Genomic DNA, 21,982 nt, shown 5'->3' with positions numbered 1-21,982 from the left:
CTTCCTTCATGGAACAGGAAGTTTCCATAAGCATCGTTTTCCCCATTCTGAATGTTTTCACACTTCCAGCCCTTTGTTAGATCCCTGTCTCTGAAACTCTTCCTGACTCTTGTATTCACCTGATTTCTATACTAAATGTCACATTCTCAGTCCACATTTTCTGACCTCCAATTCCACAGAAACAAATATCATCCTATTTATTTCAATAGGATGTTAAACTCAACTCAATTGTGACATCTGATATACTCTGCTATGATTATCTATCTTTTTAATTAGATTTCATAACTCCTGAGGCCAGGGATATGGTCTCATCCATCTCTTTATTACCAACACTAAACCTCAAGTGTCTGGAACAGAGAAGAGCTCAAAAAACATCTGTCAAATCAAAGTGAGAAGAAGTATGTGTAACTCATCTTATTGATGGTGGAAGCAAACATCTCCTAAGATACATCTCTGTTGTCCCACTCTCTGTAAAAATCCCTTAATGTCTCATCAAATAGTTATTCTTATAAAATGTAAGCACAGTAAGAACTTCATTAAATAGTAAAAATATTACATTTTTTTATTCATTTGAGTTTTCATTTTCTAAAGTTATACTTCTCTTCCTTTAACAAACTTTCTTATTGCAAGTACACTTTTATGTCTTTCACCTTTAAGGTTTTTAATGTGACATTTTGTATTTAATGTTTTAATATAACTAGGTAGTTTTCTTTGATAAAAAAAAATATGCCCTCAGAAACTATGACATTTTCAGACATTCTGACGCTAATTGAAAGTTTCCAAAGTTGAATAAGGCAGGAACTGCCTTTGAGAGATTCATTGCTTATTAAAAAAAGACAGACTAGTCAAAAATATTTAAAACTTATTGTGCAAGATCTATGATATAAGTATGAAAGTACATCAGAGTAGAAAATGAAATGATTTGGGAATGATACAATTTAATGAATAAAAATAATAATAAAATACTTTATTTAATTCTTACAATGATATTTACCTCTATTATTTCTGGATGATCAATTTCCTAATTAATATGTAATATTCACTGAGCACCTACTGTGTACCAGGCATGTTCTAAATCCTTTATGTGTATAAAAGTATTGAATCCTCTCAATAGCCCTCTACACAAACAACATTATTATTCCTAACTTTACAGATGAGGAAACTGAGGCAGAGAGGGGTTAAGTATCTTCTCGATGTTAAAAAGTTAGTATTGGCAGCTGGGATTCAAATTTAGCAGGCTGGCTCCAGAACCTCAGTTCCTAACCATTACACGAACTATCTCTGACATCAAATTTCTACATCTTAATCTTTTCCTATTATTTTTAATATACTCTTTTGAAAGAAATTTGACCAAACCTTGGAAACTCAAACGCTCTCTAGAATACTATTCTTTTGTCATCCTAATGAAGTGAATTTTTGTCTACGAAGTCATATCCCCACGCTTCATGTATAAAAGGTTGCTTGTGTCTCTATCACATTTGACAGGCACAGTAAAATGGCATAGCCTTTGTGAATGCAGATTTGTTAATTGGATAAAACAAAAAGAATGTTGTGTACAGAAAATCAACAACTGGCTTCTGTATTCTCTCTCGCCCTTGCTGTAGCATCATGAAACAAGTAATTTTAGTTTGCTTCATGCATAGCCTTTCTAAGATTGTTCATAAAATCTATTCAATACACTCTATCCCAAACACCATTTAAATAAAGCATATATCAAATATAAAATAAAAATCTCAGTGAAATTAATGAAAAGAATTGCTGTATAAAAGATAACTACTTACTATGGTACTCATGAAAAAGGGACTAAGTTTGTTTATTCATTTATTTGCTCAGTAAACATCTATATAAACAGTGTATGGCCCTAACCGGTTTGGCCCAGTGGATAGAGCGTCAGCCTGCGGACTGAAGGGTCCCAGGTTCGATTCCGGTCAGGGGCATGTACCTTGGTTGCGGGCACATCCCCAGTAGGGGGCGTGCAAGAGGCAGCTGATCGATGTTTCTCTCTCATCGATGTTTCTAACTCTCTATCTCTCTCCCTTCCTCTCTGTAAAAAATCAATAAAATATATTTAAAAAAAAAACAAAAACAGTGTATGGTGGTAAATATAAGAATTAAAAATAACAACTAAGATATGATTTATTAAAAATGTAAAATTTTGCCCAGCTGGTGTTGTTCAGTAGTTGAGCATCGAACAACCCATGTAATCAGAGGTCACAGGTTCAATTCCTGGTAAAGGCACATGCCTGGGGTGCAGGCTCAATCCCCAGTGTGGGGGCATGCATTCAATGATGTTTCTATCTTTCTATCTATTCCTCTCCCTCTCTCTCTAAAATCAATAAAAAAACATATTTTTAAAAAAGATAAAATTTATCTAGAGCAAAATCTACTATGAGTAAAGTCAAAAGTAAGAAAAATTATTTGAGACATATAGGAATGATGAAGGCAAATTTTCATGATATAAATACAAAATGTGCTTATAAATCAATAAGCAAATGTTATGGAATGCAATATAAAAGGGCAATGGTATGAATACACAATTCACAAAAAAAGAAATACAAATAAACAATATTTGAAAATATGTACATCCTCAATCTCATTCATAATGAAAGAACTGGAAATATAAATAAGACCCCCCACTACCCTCCAAAATAAGCCAAAATATTAATTAGTTTTCCACTTCCAAAAATTAGCAAGAAAGGGGGAAACGGGCACCCTAATACTTTCCTTAGGAAATTGTAAAATGCTGCAACATCTAAAGGAAATTAGCCTTTTGTCTGTTGCACAGTAGGAAGCAAATAGATATTAGATAAATGAAAATGTACGTCCACTCTCACAGATGCTGTCCTCATACATATAATTTGATATACTTTTGTAAATGTAAGCAAATTAATTAGCAATCAAATTAATTTCTGACACTCAGATTCAGTGCTTTTTAACCAGAGCCAAAATTAGGAACTTCAATCGTGGTATCATTACTTGAACAGGTTCAGTAAAGTCTTGCAGAGATCTCATCCTCATACATTATCAAGACTGAGAAAGTTTCCAGCCCCCTCCCCCTTCCCCAGGCAGAAGGAACAAGAGGGTAGACTACAAAAAGAACTGACCTACCGATAGAATCAGTTCCCGATGCCCAATATCTCAAGCCAAAGGTGAATCTTGGTCGTAGAGTATGAGTGGATTGAAGGGAGTCATCCAGGTAATAAATGACAAAACCTGAACTAAGATAGGAACACAAGCTGTACCTAAAAGATAGATTTGGGTGATTCCAAAGATATCACTGTATGGATGTGCAGGTATGTATTGTAAAGCATCTAGGTGACTCCCAGATCTTTGTCTTAGAAAATAAGCAAATTCATTTTATGATGCCCCATAAAATGAATTGAAAGAAGCATTATTCACAAGTTTGTTTCTTAAACCAAAACTCCTGAGTTTGACTCCAATTTCTGTTGCATGCCAACTATGTGAGACCCTGCCCAAGTTACTTCATTTCTCTTTGTCTAGATTCCCTCAAATCTAAAATAAGAATAATAAGTGTCTACTTCATAGGGTTGACATGGGGATTAAATAAATTAATATCTTAGCGCTTAGTATCAAGTGCCCAGGACAGTGCCATGAATATAGCAAGTGTTATATGTTTGTTAGATTATCAATAGTATTCGTTTAAGGATTTGAAATATTTATCTTTGTTGAAAATTCATAATAACAACTCATGTGCCCATATTTGTCCTCAGGACCACAGACAATGAATACAATGATGACAAAGGCTGTGATGCACTCAGAAGGAGACTATGGCTCAGCTGGAATCTGTTCTTGCTCAGTCAGGGTAACGAACGGAGAGCTACAAAGTGAACACACGTTTTGTGAAAACAGCTCTCTTTATCCATGTGCTATTGTATCTCTTATAGGCAGAATGTACCACTACTCCCCCAATAGCCATTTCAGGCAAATAGTATATTTAGGCTGCTCTCAATATCATGTGAATAATTGTCAATCCCTCCTCATGTTTTGCCCTATCCTCTCTCAAACTCTTCCTCCTTTTCTATCTATTTTATGGCAAAGTGCTCTCTCTCCTTTGACCTCATAACAATGAGAACTTATATTACTTCAGCCAGCCATTCTTTTTTTAAATTTCTTTATTGATTAAGGTATTACCTATGTGTCCTTATCCCCCCCATTACTCCCCTATCCCCCACACTCATGCCCTCACCCCCCTGTTGTCTGTGTCCATTGGTTAGGCTTATATGCATGCATACATGTCCTTTGGTTGATCTCTCCCCCTTACTCCCACCCTCCCCAACCTTCCCTCTGAGGTTTGACTGTCTGATCAATGCTCTCTGTCTCTGGATCTGATTTTTTTCATCAGTTTATGTTGTTCATTATATTCCATAAATGAGTGAGATCATGTGATATTTATTTTTCTCTGACTGGCTTATTTCACTTAGCATAATGCTCTCCAGTTCCATCCATGCTGTTGCAAATGGTAAGAATTCCTTCTTTTTTACCGCAGCATAGTATTCCATCGTGTAGATGTACCACAGTTTTCTAAGCCACTCATCTGCTGATGGGCACTTAGGCTGTTTCCAAATCTTAGCTATGGTGAATTGTGCTGCTATGAACATAGGGGTGCATATATCCTTTCTGATTGGTGTTTCTGGTTTCTTGGGATATATTCCTAGAAGTGGGATCACAGGGTCAAATGGGAGTTCCATATTTAGTTTTTTGAGGAAACTCCATACTGTTCTCCACAGTGTCAGCCATCCATTCTTACATGAATCTATCTTTTTGTTTTATACACCACATTTTCAAACTAAATGTATTTTAAAAAATCAAACTTGAGGTGGGCAATGAGGATACAATCTTATACTGCTTTGTTACCCCTGTGGTTATTTTCTGTAGTATAATGCACAGTAGATGTCGCATAAATATGTATTCATTGGTTGAAAGATAGTAGCTTTCCTCGGTGATAAAGACAGATGTAGGATGAGATTTAATTGAAGATTCCAGAATTAAAACAAATATCACTAGAGACAACTTCTAAAAGGGTTTGCCTTCTATTCAGTATAGGTTAGTTCTTATGTTCACTAGCTACAAACCTCAAGGTCATTCCTTTCTCATAGACTTCACTACCAGGTTCATGGGTTTCCTCTCCATCCTCCTCCTAGTCATCATCCTTAGAGCTTCAACATCTATGCTGGCCACTCCCCAAATATCTGGCCTCATAGTGAGTACCTTTACCTACTTAACCCTAGAAATCTTCATTCATTTTTCACTTGTTTGCTAATTCATTTTTATCACACCAACTTCTTTTATTAACCTAACAATAACTTGGCAATTGTTTTACAATAATGTTTAAAAATATAATATCTAGAGTTATTCAAACTTGCTGAAACCTCTATTGGGGAACTTACTAGCTATATAATACAGAACAAGTCAGGTAACTTTCTCCATGGCATTTCTGTCCATCTTATAGCAGGTTTAATTCTGCACTATCTCTACAAGTGTGTTAGTATAGCAAACAGCCTTGGAAGATACAAAGAGTATCTCCCTCTAGGATGGAAGGCAGATCTGTTTTCTGACCGAGATAATAAAGAGACTGTCTCCTTTTGTGACAAATGTTCAGCAGGTTTGCTAGCAGCCTCTTGCAAGATTGGAGGATTCCTAAGTTTAGAGTTCTCAGCAATGACACAACTCCGCTATATGCTGCATTCAACAGGGCCACTCTGTATCGCCCCAATGGGACTTGAGGGGCAAAGGACCATGAAGCTTTTGCCAGCTGCCATGAGTCATGAGGTCATTTGTGTCTGGCTTGGGAGTCTTTTGTTTCTGCTAGCATCCATGAACGTGTGGCTGGCTAACGTCTTAGCTTGTGAGAAGGGTAAGATCTCAGGCCTGTCACAGTTCGTGATGATGACTTCTTTATGCCTCAGCTTCCCCTACCTGTAGAATGGAGGGGGTGTTTAGAACCAGCCTGAGCCTTGCAGCTGGACTGTTGAACAGTGTTTGGTGACTCACTGCCGCCTTGCCAAACCAAAGGTCATGTTTTCCAGCTCAGCTCCCGCTGGTGGCTCTGTGGCACTGACACCATAAATCATTCTCTCCTTCTTGAAAGTTTCCAGTCCCTAGACGGCGAGTCTGAATTAAACTGGTTTTCTTCCTACATTTCTCTCTCTCTTTAAAAAAGAGATTATTCATAAAATCCATTCAATACACTCCATCCCAAACACCATTTAAATAAATGGTGGAATTTATTTAAGTTCCCCCAAACTGACTGGGCAGACAGCAAAGACCTGAATAAAAGCTTGATGCTAAAAAAAAAAGAAAAGAAAAGAAAAGAATATACAGGGTGGAGCAATAGGAGGTTTACAGTTATGAGTATGCAAAACACAAGAGTTTATTCTTGTTATTATTTATTAATTATTGTATTATTTTCCACACAAACAACGACAAACCTACTTTTGCCCCACCCTGTATAAAATTCTAAAGGCTTTTAAATTGGAAGCAGACATCTGAGGAATCTATATGCCATCCTGAAAAGTCACACACACACGAAAGGAGAATGTTTTGCAAATGTCCTAAGACAGTCTTAAATTTCCACAAAATACTCATTAACAATACAGCAACAGGAATCCAAGTTTGTTTTTAATAGAGGAAGGAAAAAGCAGAAATTGGAATGAGGGGGTGGACAGAGTCCATGGATCTTTAGCAAAAGGAGTTAAGAGTTATGAGAAACCTAGAAAATGTCGGGTCACTCAATTATGTATTAGTTATTCTCTGATGTTTAATCTTAATTAAATATTTGCAAAAAAATTACTGAAAAGAAAACAAGGGAAATGGTGGTTGTAAGCTGTGTGGCCAATTGACCACTGAAACACAGGGAGGAATAATGGAAAGAAGACAAACTTTTACAATCAACAGATCCCAGGGAATCGTAGCTCCAGCTGTCAGTGGTCTTAAGAATTTGTGATGTAGTACTTTTAACACTAAAAATTTTTAAACATTTAAAAATTGCCTGGCTGGCGTGGCTCAGTGGTTGAACATCGACTTATGAACCAGGAGGTCAATGGTTTGATTCCCAGTCAGGGCAAATGCCTGGGTTGCAGGCTCGATCCCAGGGGGCAACCAATTAATGATTCTCTCTCATCACTGATGTTTCTGTCTCTTTCTCCCTTCCTCTCTGAAATTATATATATATATATATATATATATATATATATATATATATATATAATTTTTTAATTTTAAAATTTTAAAAAGGAACTGGCATTAGTTACTTAACTTCACCAAACTCCAATTTACTCACTTCCCAAATCAGGTAAGACTATCCACCTTGAAGAATTATTGATGGGTTACCTCAATAAATTGTACCTACGGTAAGCATAACTATTGCAAGATCGAAACACTGAAGAATTACCTCTTCAGAAATTAATAAAAGAACTGAGGGACATTTCTAAATATTTCCCTAAAGGACATAAAAGGGTATCATGAGGTACTATATATACTCGCCAAATATAGCAAGAGAGAACTTAAACTCTGGCTTCATAAAAACTCAAGGGGCAGAAAATCCCTTCGTGTCAGACTTGCCTAACTCAGCGTTAGTCTTAGAAAACCACTTGCTTGATTTGGTGAACTCACCTGTAACAGGAAATCAAAGAGGGCCATCTTGGACCACTCGTGGTGATGCACTGCCGTACAACCCCACTCGGGTCTGGGTGCGCGGCCATGCTGCCAGCACTTCTGCTTTAGCAGCTGCTGGTAGGCTCCCCAGGTGAGCTTCACAGAAGAGTGGGTCTCGTTACTCGTTGGAGATAAAGATGGATCCCAGAGAATAACAGGACAGGGGCGGCCATCTAGGGAATTAAAACAAACAAACATGTTTTCAGCGTGTGATTGCTGAGTGAGTGTGTCCTCGAGCAGTCACATATTTTCACAGCTTCAGGCTCTCACCTGTCAAATGCCAGAGTGTGATTAGACGATATGTTATGATCCCTGTATCTTCTGAGGCTTTAATATTTTATACCTCAATGATGCTTCCTGAGCAAAGTCTTATATAATGGAAGGTATTGTTAGACAATTAGAAATGATTTTTAAACAGGATACTTTAAAGATGTGGCAGAAATTGGCCACTAACCACCAATAAGAACGTCCTCTGGTTAATGTGGTTTTATTCCACATCTAAAAGTAGGCACCACAAAAAAAGGAAAGGATCCAGACACGTATAATTGTCTATTCAATGTCTGAATGGAACTGCTCTCTATTTGTAATAACAACCGTCTGATTTTCTGAGGCTGCTTTATGATGTCAGGAAGAAAAAGAATTTTCAGAAGTCGCAAATTTAAAAGTGAAATTGTATGGTTCACAACCGTCACCACAATCTCCAAAGAAAAAGAAGCAAGAGTGTGTTTTCTCTTTTTTGGTAAAAACATCAGTGCTCTTGGTAACAGATCATTTACTCACATGTAACCTGACAAAATGTATTTAAGCAAATGTCATTTCTTCAACTGCATGGGTATAGGTGATTTCTCAAAAAATCTGTCACTTGAATTGTTTTTGTCTCACTTCAGATAGTTTTAAAATTTCATTGCTAAACTGCATCAAATGACGAGCCTGACTGAAGTCACCATAAACAGTGAAGACCATAATGGGTTCCACTGGAGGACGCTTCAACCTCAGAACCAATGACATCACTCCCAGGCCCCTGTTTCTGCTAAAGTCACTGAGAGAAGACATGGAGCAGCTTTGCTTATCACTCAGAAATCAGAATGACGCTCATGGGGGAAAGAAACAAAAAACTAAGTCACAAAGATGTGTAGAAAAAAAAAAAAAAAAACTTAACTCACTCTTAACAGGCCTGGGCAATAGAAGCCTCTGAAATTATGACTGGAATGTCTAGACACATCTAAACGGGGATTTTTAAAAGCCATCTATAATAATAAAAGCATAATATGCTAATTAGACTGGACAGCCGAACAACCTTCCAGACGTCATTCTGGATGTCCTTTGGGACGAAGCCATGGCAGTGGGGGCCAAGGCAGAGTGGTTAGGGGCGATCAGGCAGGCAGGCAGGCAGGCGAGCGGTTAGGAGCCAGCGGTCCCAGATTTCGAGAGGAATGTCTGACTGCCAGTTTAGGCCCAATCCTGGGATCGGGCTTAAACTGGCAGTTGGACATCCCCCTTAGGATCCCAGATTGTGAGAGGGTGCAGGCCGGGTTGAGGGACACCCACTCCCTCCCTCTCTCCCCATGCACCAGGCCTCTAGTTTAAAATAACCTAAGAGTTTCTCAAAGTATAACTTGGTTTCCTTTTTGTTAAAGACTTTTGTTTTCCCACCTTGCTTGCCTGCTTCTTGCTGAGTTTTTATCTCTGGTCTTAAATGCAGGAATTTATCATCTTCTTTAACCACTCTTGAATTTGGGGTTACACTGACCTCAATAATTTTAACAGTATTCACTTAATCATTCTAATCACCTGTATTCTAGTTTTGTTCAAAAAAAGAAAATCTTTCTCCTCTTAGCTTTGAAATTTAGGCCAAGGCATGTGAAAAGTCCTTTAGATTGTGGAAAATATGCCACAGTTATTGACATACAATTTAAGAGGAAAAAAACAGAGAGAAAACAAACAAACAAAAAAACTTGAACCATAAATAAGGAATTTCTTTTTTAACATTACTACTCTCCTTTTTCTTTATTTTTACTTTGTTAAATGCTTTGGGGCTCCTGGGACCTAATTAACTTCTTAGATATAATATAAATCTAATTTTAAATGTATTGCTCCAACTATCATGCCAATTTAAAAATAATAATAATATATTCCAGACAAAAGCAGTCCATCATGCAGTGAGAGATACATATAAATCAGTGTAAGCAAACATGACCAGAAGACACAACATAGCTTTCAAAGACACAAATACTTCAGACTTCTAAAGATAAACATCCAGAAGCTCTATCAGTCAGGGTCTTTGGACCAAAGTGATACCCAGACAGCTCTTTGCATTCTCAGTGCTAGGAAGTATTCAAAGGGAGGTGAATACTGAAGTTTAACAACACAAGCCAACACATGAGACAGACAGGCCAGAACAGTTTCCTCGGCAATTCACTTAAGACCCTCAGAGAAATAAGGAAATGATCTACATAAACAACTTAAATAATTGACAGCCTTTCTGGGCTGTCTTTCCTTTTCTTTAGAAACATTTGTTTCTTATTTTCAAACTAATTAAAAGTAAATCTACTCATTTTAAAAAACATGGAAAAACATTAAAATGCATAGCTAAGGAAACAAAAACCATCTATAATCTCCTGCCCCAGTAGGTTCTGTTATTTGGATATTTACCTCTGGTAGTTTCCCATCCCTTTCTTTCTCACCTGAAGGACAGGTAAGAAAATTAAATTTCTGTTTTTAGATATTTAAGGAGTATAGCTTATGGTTAGAGCCCCGACTCTGGAATCCATCAGACCTTTTCAATTCTGATCACATTACTTTTTAGCCTTGTAGCAGTAGACAAGTTATACAATCTCTCCTTGCCCTTTTCTTCTGTAAAATGAGAGTAAATTATGTACCTTCCAAAAGGACTTTGTTAAGCGAATGGGGTTCACACACTTAAAATTATCAGCCTGGTACCTAACATTTTCAGATCTCAGAAAGGTTTTGCTATGATTATTATTACATATATACATTGTGCAATTACATAATCCATCAGTCTTCAACTGGCCTTTATTTGTTTACTAGAGGCCCAGTGCACAGGATTCATGCACTTGGTGGAGGGGCGTGGCCTGCGGGGATCAGCCCACTGTGGGAGCGCCCCTCATCCTGGTCAGCGGAGTGGCTGTGGACCAGCCCTATGAGCGGCTCATCCTGGTCAACCGAGTGGCGCTCCCACTGTGGGAGCGCACTGACCACCAGGGGGCAGCTCCTGCATTGAGTGTCTGCCCCCTGGTGGTCAATGTGTGTCATGGCGACCAGTCGTTCCGCTGTTTGGTTGATTTGTATATTAGGTTTTTATTATATAGGATTGAGCATCTACTATATACCAAGCATCATTCTACACTTGAAATAATTAATGCATTTTTTTCTTTCATAAAACTTACATTTCTACTTGGGGAAGGAAGCAACAATTATGCATAGAAAATAAACTATTTGGGATCATCTTTTATATACAGTTTGTTATAATTATTTCACTAAATATATCATAGACATTTCTCCCATCCAAGTACTAACCAGGCCCGACCCTGTTTAGCTTCCGAGATGAGATGAGATCGGGCGTGTTCAGGGTGGTATGGCCGTAGACCATTTCTCTTATTATAAAATATTTTTAAATAGAATCACTTTATGATACAGTGATCTAACCCAGTGGTCAATAAACTTGGTTAAAGGACAGATAGTAAATATTTGAATCTTTCAGGGCTACATGGTCTCTGTTGCAACTATTCAACTATGCAAGTGCTCAACTGTTGTAGCATGCAAGCAATGAAAGACACTATATCCGTAAATGGTCTTGGCTCTGCTCCAATAAAGCTTTATTTCCAGTGTCATAGTAATATTATTATTCTTTTTTCCCAACCATTTAAACTTGCAGAAACCATTTACCGCTTACAGATCATACAAAAACAGACAGTAGATCTTTATCCTGTCCAGTCTACAAGTACATTGTATTTCATTTACCGCTTCTCTACTTGAGATCATCAAATCTGCTGAATGGCACATTTTCTATAGGATTGTTTAAAAAGTTGTTCTCCGACTGCCAAAGGAAGGGAGCTTTTAGCTGATAGGAATACTTGATTTTCAATTAATATTCTGTTTTCCTCTTCACCCATCCATGGTCCCTCAGCAAAATATTTTGAATGTTATCACATGAAGACATTCCATCCTGCCCGGCTGGGAATCAGAGCGCCTCGGGAAAGGGGGTTTCCAGGAAGCAAGAAAAAGGCAGGGTGAGCAGCATCCTGCACGCTGAGTGGTGGGTGGCTAGGGGGGCTTTTGATTCACGGGTCTTCTTGCTCTGCATCAGCACCTATGGCCCGCGAGAATACAGCAGTAGTCAGGAGCCATGAGAACTACTGTGAGCATCCCACTTTTTAGAAAATATGGCTGTTAAAAGAATTAACTGAACTTTGGTAGGTCTGAAGTGATGACAGGAAAATAGTCTCTGAAAACAGGAAACTGGTTAAAGCAACTTACCCCGAAATTTTTCAGAGAGGAGGAGCATTCATCTCTTCGCGTTCAAGTTTGACAAAATGATGCAGTAATGTACTCTCTAGAGAAATATTAACAGTGCAGAGATAAAATTTTAACTGTCAGCGTGGTGCAAAAGCAGGTTTTAAAAGATATGTGGGTGTTCGAGTGAATTAAAGGTGATACAGCTGTCTTTAAAAAATGAGACATGCCGGGAAAGCTGTTTCTCCCCCCGAATCTGAATATTTTCCCTGAATTCTAATGTTCTCTCAAGTTGTTCTTTACTCAAAAGCACAAAGAAGACATTCTTTCCTGAAGATAAATGTGAAAATTCACTGAGAATAAAAGCTATACACAATCTCCTTTGCCTCCTGTGAAATGCCCTTCACTTTGAACACCAGCTGACTGGCTTTGTCGAACTGTAGGTGGATGCTAAGCATGTCGAGAGGACTTGTGAATGTCTGTCTGTATTTGTCACTGAGCAAAAATAAGTAACAAATAGCCTGAGCACTGAAATCAAAAGTCTTTTTCTATCACATGGGCCAAGTTCCAAGACTCCTTGTGAACAGCCCAGCTCAGAGCCTTCATTAAAAACTCTACAAAAGCCACGAATGGAGACAAGGTCCAGTCAAATGTGAGGCTCATCTTTGTTATAGGGAACAAAGTCTGTCGGGTTCCAGTGCAACCGTCCAGTGCGTGGCAGGAAAACCTCAACACTGCAGCTCTCTGACTAACAAAGGCAATTGCTGATGTTGATGCAACTCTGATGATCATGTAGAGGTGTCTAGTTGTTAGCGATCCCTGACGTACTATCCACTCTATTTTCCAGCAGTAGGATTTTGGCAATTAAAAGTATTAGACTGAAGGGAAAACGAAGGCCAGAGCTTTGGGTGCAGAGTTGTTGAATGCAAACAAGTTGTTGATGTGAGGCTTTGGGCAAAGGGGAATGCAAGATTCTGTAACAGGCCCTGACTGGTTTGGCTCAGTGGATGGAGCGTCGGCCTGCGGACTGAAGGGTCCCGGGTTCATTTCTGGTCAAGGGCATGTACCTTGGTTGCAGGCACATCCCCAGGACGGGGTGTACAGGGGGCAGCTGATCGATGTTTCTCTCTCATCGATGTTTCTAACTCTCTATCCCTCTCCCTTTCTCTCTGTAAAAAAAAAGTCAATAAAATATATTTTTTTAAAAAAAGATTCTGTAAAAGCCAGGAGGGAGGAGGAAATGTGAAGGGTTAGGTGAAATTTTACTTCTGGTCAAGGTTTTAAATATTGTTATTTTAAAAAAGTATTTACAATTGCCCCTTAATTGTCCTCAAATGGACCTATTGGTTCCTATGTGTCAGATGAAAAGAATTCAGAGTGAGGCATTCTGAAAATGGAAGCCTGGGCCTTTGAGAGTTTAGAGTTTAGTAGAAACAGATAAGAGCACATGCATATGATGATCAAATTAACTGTTTGACAGTTTGATGAGTGTTTTGAAGGCAACAAGTGAAGGACTAAAATAAAGACTGGGCTCTCGGTATGAAGCCAAGAAGTGAAGAAATGCTGTGCCCCAGAAGAGCAATGTGGTGAAATGTCACGGTTAATAAGAAGAACCTTTGCTGAAAAAGAGCTGAGAGTCTGGGGTAGAAAAAGCAGTCAGAATGTTGACTATTCTTGACTCCATCACTTGTCTCCACAGGACCTGAGCCAAGTCCTTCAGCCATCCTGACTGAGGCACAGCAAAGAAATCTGTCTGGCAGGGCTGCATGGCAACGCAGTGGAATACTGAAAATGCAGCACTGTCCAATATTAACAAGAGCCACATCTATGTTCAGGTTTCATGACATAAAAAAAGGAGTAGGTGGTAAGGAGGCAGAATTCCACAGATTTTACACGGATAGATTCTACACAGCCAGCCAAGTTCTGAATATAGGGACCTGTTTCAATCACACAGAACTACATTTCTGGGTGATTTAGAATATCTTTTGTCAAAACACAAACAAACTATATTTACTTATCAAATTGTTTCTCACTTCATGATTTATTTTCTCTAGGTTGGACTGGGATAAAATAATCTCCATATTTCCGCAAGAGTTAGCTAAGGAAGTGGGCAAGGAGAATGTCTTGTGACTTCCTCCTTCACAAACTACTTGAAGAATCTAAATCATCAGTTCTAATTTAAAAACAGTGTCCTCTTTTGCTCTGAACCTTTGACTAATGACAGGAACTTCTGCTTTCTAGGTCTGCCCTGGGCTTCCGCTGTGTAAATGGAAACTCCTATCTCAATATTCCACTTAAAAACAAACAGGAATCAAACTTGACTGCAGAGGGTGGTGATGATGTGGTCATTGTGCCAGGCTCCACAAACAATCACATTTTGGGAACAAAGTCTTGGTCACTTCAAGGTGACCCAGTCCGAGGCAATTCAGTGTTTATTAATGTAGATAAAGGGACCATGAATTCCTAACCAGAGTGACCTTCATACAGCGCAAAGCTCATTACATCACTACTCTTCTTTAAAAGCCTTCAATAATTCTCCATTATCAGCAAGATAATGTCTATGTCCTTACATGACATAAAACCCGCCCACTTTCCACAGCTTTATCTTACCTCATCCTCACCCACAACCCCCCCCCCCCCCCGCCACAACCCTAATCTCCTTTTTACAGAACTATTTTCAGTTTCCTAAGCACACTCTGCCTTCACAAGTTTTTTACACATCTATTTTTTTTACCCTTTATACACCCACCCTATCTCACTCCACCTACAGTGACTTTTAAGAACCAGTTCTGACATTACCACTTCTAGAAGGTTTTACATCCCTTCACTTACCCCTGTCCACATGTGCGTGTGCACTTACACACACACACACACACACACACACACACACACACACATACACACACACACACACTGGACTAAATTCTCCCTCTCTGTGCCTGTAGAGCCCCTAAAAATATCTCCACAAAGTTCCTTATCCTACTTTTCTTGCATGGATGTTTTGCTCAGCTGTCTCCTTCCCTCTGAGCTGAGAGTTCTGTGAAAATAGGAACCATTTTTCAAGGGACCGTTTTTTTAATCATCTTTGGATCTCCAACTCCTGACATAATGACTCAACCAAAGCAAGTATGCAACCTTGTGATTAATGAATGAATGAGCCTTGAATAAAAGTTTGGTTGATATGACATCCCAGTAACCTGGGATTTCACTGTACTTACCCTAAATGAATTGAGAACGATTAGAGAGAAACTTGAGAAATAGAGGTAGGGATGTGCAGAGGTTTCCACACCCTCCTTCTACGCAGTTTGTACTTGAAACATCACATCCATGTATCCGTATTCTATAAGACACTGGGACGATGAAAACAGGGGTGGTGGGAACCCCACTGCCTTTCTCCGCCTGACCACAAATCACCATTATGAGGAGGGAAACGGTTGTTAAGGCATCATGGCTACATTCAAAAATAAGACCAAAAGGCAGTGGGTTACAATATGGATGTACGATGAACTAGAAAACCCACGGCACAGCCATTGGAAGCTAATGGGAGATAATATACAGTGATGAGGAATGAGGCTACGGAGTCCTCCCAACCCATATTTATAACCCAGCCCCACCACTCAACCTGTGGACCTTCAGAGGACATATGTGATTATTCTCTGAGCCTCATTTCCCCACAGAAAATCTGTCCAAGAAAATCGGATTATGGGGCTGTTGTATGATTTAGTGAGATAATTGATGTAAAGTGCCTAGCATTCTGAAAATGAGATGTTGCCATTATCCACTATCAACTCCGAGCACTTTCTTTAAATGACAATTTTAGATTCCTGTTTATTTAGGTCAAGTAAACATCAATCTAGATAAACTAAGAAAAGCTAAGGAAACACATCACAAAGAGCTGAATCAGCTTGGAAACTGGATGAAAGTAAAAGGTAACATTTACTGAGCATTACTCCATGCTAGGCACTGTATTTTATACCTATCAACTCAATTTTCACACTTCTATGAGGTAAGCACTGTTATCATCCTTATTTTTTTAATATGTATATTTATTGATTTCAAAGAGGAAGGGAGAAGGAGAGAGAGATGGAAACATCAATGATGAGAGAGAATCATTGATCGGCTGCCTCCTGCACGCCCCACACTGGGGATCAAGCCCGAAACCAAGGCATGTGCCCTTGGCCGGAATTGAACCTGGGACTCCTCAGTTCTCAGGCTGACACTCTATCCACTGAGCCAAGCTGGCTAGGGCATCATCCTTATTTTTATTATCACCTCCCTACTGTACTAATGAAGAAATAAGGTACAAAGAGATTAAGTTACTCGTCCCAGGTCACACAGCTATCAAGTGGTAGGGCCAGAATTCAAACTCAAGGAGTCTACATTGCCAGTTTCTGTGGGATGACCTGTGTCCTCTCAAAATTTACATGTTGAAGCCTTAAACCACAGTGTCTCAGACTGTGACTGTATTTGGAGAGAGGCCCTTTAAAGAGGGAATTAAGTTAAAATGAGGCTATCATGGTGGGCCTCCATCCAATCTGACTGTTGTCCTGATAAGAAGAGGAAATTAGAACATACAGACACAGAGGAAAGGCCATCTGAGGGCACAGGGACAAGGTGACCATCTGCAAGCCAAGGAGCGAAGCCTCAGAAGAAATCAAACATGCCGACACCTTGATCCTGGACTTATGGCCTCCAGAACTGTGAGAAAATACATTTCTGTTGTTTAAGTTATGCAGTCTGAAGTATTTGTGACGGCAACCCTAGCAAACTAATACAACTGTCCATGCTCTTAACTACACAGCTATTTGAATTAAAGACTATTCAGCTTTTTCCCCAGGCTTAGAGCAGTGCCTCACACACAGAAAGTAAATGCTATCGATTATGACTTAATTCAATGGAAAAGCCAATATTTGCCCATTAACTGAGGTGTGTGGGGATCTGGAGGGGCAGGAGGAGGGGGACGGAGAGCGGTCTGTCTAGTCCTTCCACTTCCCGTTGTCCTTAGGGATAGAGACAGCAACAGATTCGGTCCTAATGGAAAGGTCATGACCTTGAAATCAGTCTGGGGTTGAGTGAAACTTGAAATCAGTGGCAATAAGAAGATTCCCTCCAGGCCACTGAACTCTGACATGGTCCATTGGTGTCAACTCCACAGGGGCAGGGATTCCTGACTGTCTTTCTCTCTAGAAGAGTGGCTGGCACATAGTAGGTATTCAATAAATAATTCTTAAAAGAAAAGATAAAAGTGATACTATAGAAGGGACTAACTTGCATGTAGCTGAGGCCCACGCATCTTTTATGAGGGAGCACTGTTTCAACTACTCATTGTCCTGTCTATCCCAGCCACGTGTGAGATCAGGGCACAAGTTGCAGAGACATAGCAGAGAAAGTGACCTGGTGTCCTACTTTGTCCACGAAGGTATGTAGTGGACTAACAAGTCGACACTAGAGCAGACCTGCTTGGAGCAGATGCTCAGAATACTTCTGTTTGCTGATGAATGAAAGAATTAAGCTGACCAGCTCAGTTTGATTGCTAAAGAAATACCCTCAAGGCTTTTCTGATTAAAAAACTCAATGTGCTTTCAATTCAGATGGTAAAAAACAAAAGATGATTCCTGCACTCCCAAATAAATATTGTAAGGAAGATTGCACATATGTCCCCAAGATTTCCAGGACTTTGAAGTCAGTGTGTTTCCAAGTTGTGAATGCATCTCGGTTATTCTCATAACTCCCTACAAAACGCCTCTGTCCTTACCTGAGAGCCTGAAACAACATGAAATTCGCAGCTGCCATCCCTCTGCTCTGGGAACTGCACCAGCAAACCTCCCAGTGCTGCTCGAATAGACTCGAAAAGAGAGTGGAAAATACGCAATGTGTTTCTCCTGCTTTATAATGGGAGGAGGCAATCCAAGCGGGAAAACAGTGAGTGACTTGGGATCGACAATGAATTTAAATGGAAGTTAGTGGGATGTCTGCAGTTTGTCATCCAAGCGGCCTTGACATACAGAATTCGTGGAACTAGGTTGCCTTCATTCAGTCTGACAGCTCTGTGGCAGTAAAGCAGCATCCTAAAAATAAAGCGTACATAATGCATCTCCCATGCTGGGCATGAAAAACAGCACAATGCTTCAACGCTACCAAAATGGTGTCCCTTGGGATTCGTTCACATTGCAGTGCGGACTGCTAGAGACAGCTTCCGCAAAGCTGCTAAATGGGAGATCACAGAGGGGTGCTGGGTTTTCCTGTGCTCTTGACTTTTACATAAAGACGTATCCACTTTGTCTTGTCTTAAGCAAACATTTTTAAATATTTTGTTAAAATAATTATCTACATGTATCAACAACACACCACACCATGACCTTTGTAACGATTTATGACTTTTGCAAAAATAGTTTTGGCAGAAAACACGCTGATATGTTCAGTTACATTTGCTTGCATGTGATTATTTTTGTTAAAACAAGCAAATCTGCTCATCGTTGGCCTGCGTTAAAAACAGAAAAATAAAACTTCGCAGCAATGTTCAGAGTGGTATGCCCATGCTTCCATTGACTAACAAATATGAGCAATGTTAAATCATTAGAGTGGAAAAGGAAATTAAATAGAAATGTTGGTATGGTGGTAAACCAGAAATCGCCATGCTAAAATTGGCACATTTTTGTCATTATCCCATAATTATATCGAGTTCTATTTGAGAGGTGGTGTGGGTGAAGTAAAACAACATGAGGAAAATTTATTATCAGACAGAATCAGGTACAATTCTGCCCACTACTCCCTGGCTATATGTCTTTGGGCAAATTTTATAACCTTGCTGAGCCTCAGGATTCCCATATTTAAATTATCAATAATATCTGCTGTGTAGCAGTGTTAAGTGGTTTAATAGACAAAAACACCAAATGTAGTATATAGGCACAGGAGTCTTTATAAATTCACAATTGAAGACTGCATTATTGCAAATATGGATTTTTTGAAAAGCCCTTTGATGCTACCTTTCAAATCATGTTTGTGTTTCCTGCAAAGAGATACACAGATGAGCCTCTGCTCCAGTGATGACTGCTGCCTTTTGTAGAATGGTACACTGCAGGCACTCCTGTGCAATCACAACCTCGCCCTTCCCCAAGGACAGCCTTCTCCTGTTCTGGGTTACCTTCAGTAACTAACACCTGTCAGAATTAGTGGACTTAGTACACAGCCAGTAATTCCACTAATTTCACATATATTCAAGGAGAAAAACCTAGAATTCATTAAGCTATACGATAAGAACCTGTCCCAGAAAAACCTGAGCTCGTGTCTCTGTGCTGATTGGATGGCCCATGTAAATTTCACTCATTAAAAAAAACACACACCTGAAGATGAGCTTTATCATTGGGACTTTTTGTCTTTGGACTGAATCAACAGAATGCTTTGTCTGGAGGCTGGGGGCAAGGGAGAGCAATCAAACCCTAGTATTTGATTCTCTTACGTCTCCCTTTGCTTGTCATGTATCCTTTAACATCTAGACAATCTATCTGACTTTGAGCAAGATACTCAATTACTCTGAGCCTCTATTTCCACATCCTGAAAATGTCTCTCAAAGTGTACCCACCTCCTGAAAGTTTTATGAGATAATGAATGCGCAGCACTTAAAACAGTGCCTGGTGCATAGTAACATCAATATTACTCTTGCTAAGGTCAAGGCTGTTGTCTTCTTGAGAAAAAAAAGAGGTTCCAGTAGCCTGTATCTGTGTGTGTGTGAGTAAATCATCTGTTTCTAGTCATATTAAATAACTAAATATACTAATAGATTGTGGTGATGGTGAAAAAAGACATACCTTAAGGCTCCTTAAAGGATTTGTTGAGGGAAAACGATTGATGGAAAGAAGAAAGACTTAGAAGTTACCAGACAAGGTTTTGAATTGTTTCTAGACAACTAACTCATTAAATAACCTTCAGCTGTCTTCTTGCTCCTTTTACTTGATCTCAAAATCGAGGTAACAAAAAAAATGTCTCCCACAGATTTCTTAGAATGGTTAACTAAGATAAGCCAAATATCTATATTCAACTAATAATATAGACTAGCTATGTTCTTGGTACTAGGCATGAATTTATTTCCACAAGTCAGATAACAGAAATAACATTTAGAGAAAATAACTTACAGGATTTGTTGGCTATCCACTCTCCCAAATATTAAAAGATTTACTCCCAACCAAGCCAGATCATCAGAGAAATATATACCTAAACTAAATCTTATTGTTCTTCCTACAGAAAACTCATTGTCAAATTAGGTTAGAGTGTGAAGCCAGCAAACCATAATGATGGACCTTATAGAAAAAGCCGGTTTGGTTCAGTGGATAGAGCATCAGCCTGCAGACTGAAGGGTCCTGGGTTCAATTCTGGTAAGGGCACATGCCCATTTGTGGGCTCGATCCCCAGTAGGAGTTGTACAGGAGGCAGTCAGTCAATGATTCTCTCTCATCATTGATGTTTCTCTCTCTCTCCCTTTCCCTTCCTCTCTGAAATCAAAAATATATTTTTTAAAAAAGAAAAAGCTCTATAAACCTTATTATTTGCATTATACAGATGCTGCCAAAGACATTTTTTTTTCATTACCTCTACAATGAGCTCTTACTAAAATCCTCCAGGAGAAATCCCAGCCTGGACTTAGGACTAAAATTGGTAGCACTTGTCCTGAGTATTTAAAGCTGAAGGCAAATATAGATTTACTGTTTAGAGTTAGTGAAACAGGCCAGGAATGCATCCCTGCATTATTCCAAAATGTTTATTGAGCACCTACTATGTGCCAGACGCTCCACCAGGATCTATAAATGCAATAATACACAAGATAGAAAATATATGTTCACAAACCTAGAGACTAGTGGAAAGGAACAGATTATTAACAAGAATTATAATACAGAGCATAACACAGAATGAGCCAGAAATTAGTGCTTGGTAACTAGATAAGAGCTATCACCCTCCTTAGGTAGATATGGAAAATAAAGCAAAGTTTGGACGAAGAGAAGAATAGGAAGACCCTAAAAGGAAAATACTCACTTCTGGGCAATCAGGAGAAAAAAGACACAAGTCAGGAAAAGAGCAGAAATAGGTGGATGGAGAAAGATAACAAGAACCTAAGACAGCCTACGTATCTCCTACCATGACCAGAACTGATCTATTTACTAGTATATAGCTTATCTACACTAATTAAAAGAGAAAGATGCAAACTGACCGTACCTTGACAACCCCCATCAGCCAATCAGGAGTGAGTATGCAAATTTACCAAACAAAGATGGTGGGTTAATTTGCATATGCAGGCACTGAGCGGCCAAGGGTAGGGTGGGATGCTTGTGTCGTCACCATGGTGATGATGCAGGTGTTCTGCACCACTCCAGCTGCTCCGGGCCTCTGGGCAGTGTGGGAAGGCAGAAAGGTGGCTCTGGGCTAGAGCGAAGGCGGTGCCAGAAGCCAGGGGAAGGAAGGCCCATTCTTGCATGAATCTTTATGTATTGGGCCTCTAGTGTCAGTATAATAGTCTATATAAGTAGAATTATATTGTGCAGAGTGCTCATAACTATATATAAGTCATTCCATAGACTCTTAAAGAAATTGGCCTGATTTTATAACTCCAAATAACTAAATCAGAGAAGGTATCAAAGAAAGAACAAAGAAATATCTGGTCCTGAATGAGATATAATCTTAATTAATCACATATCAATATAACCTTGTTGGTTGTGAGAGGACCAGACTATATTGAGATTATAAACTCTTCCTTCAAAGTGAATGCAACTGCCTTCTTTATCTCTAAAGATGCTAGATATTCAGAGAAGAGAATTAAATATGTAAGTGGAATCTTGGTATCAAA

The 21,982-nt window shown here is 39.1% G+C and overlaps 1 protein-coding gene across 3 annotated transcripts in view; it reads right to left on the bottom strand.

Annotated features, from left to right (window-relative positions):
- GASK1B (golgi associated kinase 1B) overlaps positions 1-21,982 on the bottom strand; it is a 119,546-nt gene that overhangs the window by 20,831 nt on the left and 76,733 nt on the right. For all 3 annotated transcript variants that reach the window (XM_070415405.1, XM_070415404.1, XM_070415406.1), the window contains one exon: positions 7,633-7,847. In XM_070415405.1, the coding sequence (XP_070271506.1) occupies positions 7,633-7,847 (215 nt within the window). The remainder of the gene's footprint in view (positions 1-7,632; positions 7,848-21,982) is intronic.

The sequence above is a fragment of the Myotis yumanensis genome, unplaced genomic scaffold, assembly GCF_028538775.1.
Source record: "Myotis yumanensis isolate MYYU_CA2020_CCGP unplaced genomic scaffold, mMyoYum1.0.hap1 SCAF_5, whole genome shotgun sequence".
Taxonomy (NCBI): Eukaryota; Metazoa; Chordata; class Mammalia; order Chiroptera; family Vespertilionidae; genus Myotis; species Myotis yumanensis.
The sequence above is the reverse complement of the archived record's forward strand: the minus strand, read 5'-3'. Positions and strand labels throughout refer to the sequence as shown.